The sequence below is a fragment of the Primulina tabacum genome, chromosome 1, assembly GCF_025594145.1.
Source record: "Primulina tabacum isolate GXHZ01 chromosome 1, ASM2559414v2, whole genome shotgun sequence".
In the NCBI taxonomy this organism is placed as follows: Eukaryota; Viridiplantae; Streptophyta; class Magnoliopsida; order Lamiales; family Gesneriaceae; genus Primulina; species Primulina tabacum.
The window spans coordinates 51,451,565-51,457,564 of NC_134550.1; the positions used below are offsets into that span (position 1 = coordinate 51,451,565).

Sequence of the window (6,000 nt, forward strand, 5' to 3'; positions counted from 1 at the left end):
ATGATATGACAATGCGTGTATACACAACCTATTTGGGATTTAGCTTTACGTAGATCAGAAAAATATCATGCATTTGCATATCCAACTAAAGAAGACTTTGGTTTTGTCGAATAAAATAATCACATATAAGTTATATCATGAAGGTGACGAGATATGTGTTTACATCATTCCAATATCTTCGGGTTGGACATAAGTTGTATCTTGATAAAAGATTAACAGAAAATGCTATATCTGGGCAAGTACAATTTACGAGATATAATAATGCTCCAATCGCACTTAGATATGGTATTTCTAGACCAACGATTTTTTCTTCATTTTCATGTGGTCGAAAAGGATCTTTGTTAGCATCAAGTTATCGGAAAAAAAATATTGGTCATTGTAGTGTATGTGCTTTGTCTATATAAAAGCTCTTTAATATTTTTTTCTTGTATATGATGACTGATGAACAAATATTCTCTCTTGTAAATGTTCAATTTGTAATCTGAGACAAAATTTTGGCTTTCTTGAATCTTTCATCTCAAACCCATTTTTCAACTAATTGATAGTTTTAGTAAGCTCTTCTAGAGTGTCAATAAGATTTAGATTATCAAAATATGTTGTCACAACTGTAAAAACCTCATATGTCCTATTGATAAAAACGCACGGACAAATAAGAATATTTATGTACCCTTCTTTCAACAAATATTTACTAGGACAATACTTTAATCTATATATGAATTTATGCAGTTTTACTGATAACATAACCTTGAGTACTTTACCATAAAGATAAGCAGTTGTCACATCCATAAGTAGCATATCAAGACTTTTTGATACTGCTAAACTGATTAGGAATTTAAAAGTAGTGACATCCATCACAAGTGAATATGTTTTCTCATAGTCAATTTCAAGTCTCTGCGAGAAACTTTGGACAAGGAGTCGGGCCTTGTATTTTACAATTTCACTATTGTCATTCTTCTTTCGTACAAAAAGACATCGTATCATACCAAGATTATATTTTCAAGTGTTCGAACTACATGTCCAAAGGCTTTATGCTTTTCTAGTGAGTCTAATTTAGTTTATATAACCTCCTTCCATTTTAGCCAATCATCTTTTTGTTAACAATCCTTAACATATCGTGTTTTGGGTCTTCATTATATATGATGTCAATGGCGACATTAGAACAAAGACATTGTCAACAGTTGTGTTATTTTGATCCCACAATTTTCACGTTTTAATAAACTAAAATAATTGTGTTTAAGCTAAATTTAGCTAATCAATCTTTGTGAAAATGATATTGGCACTTTGTACACTATATTATAACTTGACTTATCTAATTTCAATTCACTTTAGCATAAATTTTATTTTATTTTTATTGGAGATTTACATCTCGATCAATGACATAAATATATGAGTTTTCAGTGTCAATTATTTTAAATTTGGTATAAAAACATGTGTTCGGTGTATAAAATATTTTCACCCATATTTGTTTTACATTTCATCTATCTAATTTCAAGTGTGTATCATGATTTTGTATTCGATTTGAGTTAATTGGTACCGTGCACATATAAATCAATATGTTAATTTAATATGTTTGTATCTAAAGTTTCTCAAATTAATGCTCCAACATTGTTAATTATTTTATACCCAAACTTGTATAATAAATGTTGGAAATTAATAAAATTATTATAATTTAATGTTCAAAATATTATTTTTTTATTATCAAATTTAAAATAATTATAGTGAAATATTATATTGTGAAATTTTTTGTATCAATTTTTTAAAGTTTAAAAAATATTTTTACATCGATTAATTTAAAAAGTCATAATTTTTTTATTAGGACAGAATCTGAGCTCAGTCCCAATCGTATGATTGAGATTTAAAAACAGTCTTAACCCGTAGGCCGAATCATTGATTGATTGTCAAGTTTCTGACATTTCGGAGAAAGCCCTAACCACACCGCCGCCGGCGTACTACAAACCCTAACCCCCAATTTCTTGTTCTCGAGCGGCTATGGCCAAGAAGAGAAAAAGCCGAGCTATCGAAACTCCTCAAGAGCCTGAGCCTGAGCCCGAGCCGGAGCCCGAACCCATCCAGTATAGTGAGCCAGATCCGGAACAGTACAGTGAGCCAGATCCGGAACAATCAGTCACTGAGGAAATACAACAAACCTCAGTGGAAGACCCAAGTGTTGGGGAAGAAGAAGAAGAAGAAGCAGACATTGAAGAAGAAGCAGAAGAGGAGGCAGAGGGAAAGGGAGAGGGAGAGGGAGAAGAGGGGAAAGAGGTGCAGGAAGACGACGCCCTTCTTGAGAAGATCGAACATGAGTATGAAATTACAGAAAAGCCTTCCGAGAAAGACATTTCAGAAAATGGTGGTGCAAATGAAGGGCAGAACGAGGAAGACGAAGGTGAATTGGAGGAGGAGCCATTGGAGAAGCTTCTCGAACCCTTTTCTAAAGACCAAATAGTTCTTTTGGTCAAGGAGGCAGTGGCCAAACACCCTGATATCATCGACAACGTGCGCGAGTTGGCCGATGCCGACCCTTCACACCGCAAGATTTTCGTGCACGGTCTTGGGTGGGATGCGACTTCTGAAACGATTACCTCTGTTTTCGGGAAGTACGGGGATATTGAGGATAGTAGGGTTGTTATAGACAAGAATTCCGGGAAAGCTAAGGGTTATGGATTCATTTTATTCAGGCACCGTCATGGAGCGCGTCGTGCCTTGAAGCAACCACAGAAGTTGATCGGGAGTCGGATGACTTCATGCCAACTGGCATCAGCTGGTCCCGTTCCTGCTCCTCCACCCATTGCTGGGTCAACTGTTTCTGGAGCCCCAGTAAATGAGTACACGCAGAAGAAAATTTACGTGAGCAATGTATCCGCCGAGATTGATGTTAATAAACTTGTGGAGTTCTTCTCGAAATTTGGGGAGATCGAGGAAGGACCGTTGGGGTTGGATAAGCAGACTGGGAAACCAAGAGGTTTCTGCTTGTTTGTTTACAAAAGTGCCGAGAGTGCCAAGAAGGCGCTGGAGGAGCCACACAAGAAGTTTGAGGGTCAGATTCTACATTGCCAGAAGGCCATAGATGGACCTAAACATTCTAAAGGTTATTTCAATCCTCAGCATGGTCAACCACAGCAGCAACAGTCTCAGCCTCTGGTCCATCACCAGGGGCAGCAAGGGTATTATCAACGTACTGTGAAGAGGGTTAAGTACGCAGAGAGCAGTGGAGGGATGTTGCATACGGCTGGGCACTTGATGGCACCTAGTGCAGGGCCAGCTGTGCCTCCCATGACGTTCAATCATCCGGTACCCCCGGCAGCTATTGGACAGGCTGTAGCAGCACTGTTGGCCACTCAGGGGGCTGGCTTAGGAATAGGGAATTTGCTTGGAGGGATTGGTGCTGGTGTAAATCCACAAGGAGGTCAAACGATGATGAACAATGTAGGTTATGGAGTTCCAGGCGCATCTGGGTATGGAGGACAGTCTGTGGTGCAGGGAGGTTACGGTGTCCAGCCACCAATGGGTCAGGGTGGCGTTAGACCACATCAAGGTGCTGCCCCCTACATGGGTCATGGTCACTAGGTAAGTGAGGTATGTTTGTTTATTAAGGAATCTTTATGAAAAATAAATTATTGACTGATGTTACCTGGTGCTTGTTGAATGTCTATGAATGGGTGGTAATTGGCAATTCTAGAGCATGACAAGAATCACCATACAAGATTGATCTAACAGTTGGAAATCGGTGGGTTTTGTAGTTGTGGGCTTGTTTATCTCATGTTGGGTTTGATCGTTAATCAACACTATAGCTACCCAGCCCATGGAGGGACCATAAAAAGCTCTATAACTTGATGCTTGCATTATCTTGCAATGAGGTTTACCGTTTACCCCTTGCGTCTAATAATCTTCTGAATGAAAGTTGTGTTTGGACCGGACCTATTTTGTTGGAATCTTGCAAATTTCAAATAAGGAAATAGAAGTTTTTAAGAAATAAAAAGACATGAATAAAGTTGTACGTGATGTCGGAAAGCAATAACACACCTGTAAATTTCTATGATACTGATGTCTGAAAGCAAGTTGTACATGATAGATGGACTTTTAAGCTATTAATTAGTTTTTCCAGCAGGCACAAAACACACATGCATATCGGCAGGGATGTTGTCAGGACATGTATTTTGTGCTCGTATAGGTAAATCATGTGATGTCTGTTCGATTTCCATCTTCTAATGAGTTTTTTGCTTCTGACATAGTTTTTGATAGTTTTATAGTCTAGCAATTTGTATGCATGTAATCTCTTGTCCCAGATTCCATATTTTTATGTAGATGGGATATTTTTGGTTTTAACCTGTTTTACTTATTAAAAGCTCTTTGTTTAATTGAAAATGCAAGTTTTATGTTTTTTGATTAAAATTTTCATTACTTGAATCACAGGTTCAACTTAATTATCTTTTGTGAATGAAAGTCACTTTCTTTGGCAAACAGCCTCTTTATGTTTTATTTATTCATTGTGCAGATTCTTCATAATTGCATCAAACTTTTACTTTTGGACTCTGATGATTCTTCCGAAGTTCAGGATCTCATGCAAATGACGTCTTTCCTTGTTGCAAAAAGTTTATTTACCAGAATCTAAAATATGTATTTCTTTTAATTATCTTCTCGTCTGTCGAACATTTTCTAAAATAATATCTTATTTTGGGCTCTCTTACAACTTTTAGAAGGATTGTGATATCGCCGGTTCTTCCTAGATTTCTCTCTTTATTTTTTAAATGTTTCAATCAAGTATCCTTCTCCGAGTCTGCATTTTCTTGATGTTTTCCCTCTTTGCATTATCGAAAAAGATTTAAATTTTTTTATACTGAATTTTGACAGTTTTCTAACCTGTATAGGCCATAGTTGTAGTTTCTCCATATCTGTTCTGAGTTCTGCAGATGTTACGTATGCTTCTAAGATGAACTGAAGCCAAGCATCCATTTAGTTGTTCTTACAGAAGAGACTGCGTTGATAGTTCCTTTAGCCGCATGAGTCTCAATTTACATGATGTTACAAGGATTCTGCACAGGAATCTCGTACTGCAGGAAAGCTCATAAATATTCCATTTCCCATTCTGTAAATGCATTACTTTTTCTGGTATCCAACATGCAATAAGCCACTACCTTCCTCCAGACATGAAAATCTCAATTTTGTTTTGGAACTAAACTTAACATAAAAGCTGAGAATTGAGAGTTTTGGGGTATATTCATGCATAGCGAAAAATTTGTATTTTGGTAGCCGTTTTTTTCACTTGATTTTTCTTAAGAAAATTTAACCATCTCATAATCAGAATATGATCCAGAGATTGTTCATCAAGTCATTTGATTCATATAAAATTTATTTGCTATACTATTAGCTCGAAAGCTACAAAGAATTCTGATCCACATAAAAGCTGAGTATGATGTTTTCATGTTGGAGCACTTTCAGTGTGATCACACCTCGGTGTTTTTGTTCATCCTGAGTTCCTTAAACTTGAAATTTTTGAATATGATTTCACGCAAAATCGATACATTTGACTTCCATATCTACTTTTTGAATCCATCCATTTTTTGGCGAAGTTCTTGCTCTGCTACTTTACTCTTCGGGGATACCTCCACTCATTTTATAGCCCCTCCCAACCGAGTCCTTTAGATTCAGGGGGTCTCATTCACAGGCAGGAAACATGATCCAGAAGATGACGCCAAGATGAGAAGAGCATTCAACATTGTTCAGCTTCAATACAGGTATTGCCTGTTTTATATAGCAGCAATATATCCATGATGTTCTTAAAGTCCATGGATTGTGACTTCGTGAAGTCGACAATTGCTCTCTCCTCTGGGATTTTCCAGATTTGAATTACACTAAAGAGGTCATCATCTTGTGCCCATTGTGCTTGCATCTCTAGTCAAGTGATTTTTACCTTGAGCTGGGTTATGAATCAGTCGCCAAGCGCGCGCGCATAGTGTTGGTCGTCCTGATTTCTAGAGGGTATATGGCTATATGCTGTGA

General features: G+C 37.2%; 1 protein-coding gene across 6 annotated transcripts; it reads left to right on the forward strand.

Annotated features, from left to right (window-relative positions):
* Nucleotides 1–1,845: 1,845 nt before the first annotated feature.
* LOC142547482 (UBP1-associated protein 2A-like) lies at nucleotides 1,846–4,699 on the forward strand. Of its 6 annotated transcripts, none has more exons than XR_012820682.1 (3): nucleotides 1,846–3,576; nucleotides 4,109–4,171; nucleotides 4,496–4,699. XR_012820682.1 is itself a non-coding variant. In XM_075655819.1 (2 exons), the coding sequence occupies exon 1, from the start codon at nucleotides 1,990–1,992 to the stop codon at nucleotides 3,565–3,567; it is 1,578 nt and encodes a 525-aa protein (XP_075511934.1). In that variant the 5' UTR covers nucleotides 1,846–1,989; the 3' UTR covers nucleotides 3,568–3,576; nucleotides 4,496–4,699. The 6 variants fall into 6 exon arrangements, 3 of the variants coding, with proteins under 3 accessions (XP_075511934.1, XP_075511949.1, XP_075511926.1); XR_012820683.1 differs by having other exon boundaries at nucleotides 1,846–3,567; XR_012820681.1 differs by having other exon boundaries at nucleotides 1,846–4,171.
* Nucleotides 4,700–6,000: the final 1,301 nt, after the last annotated feature.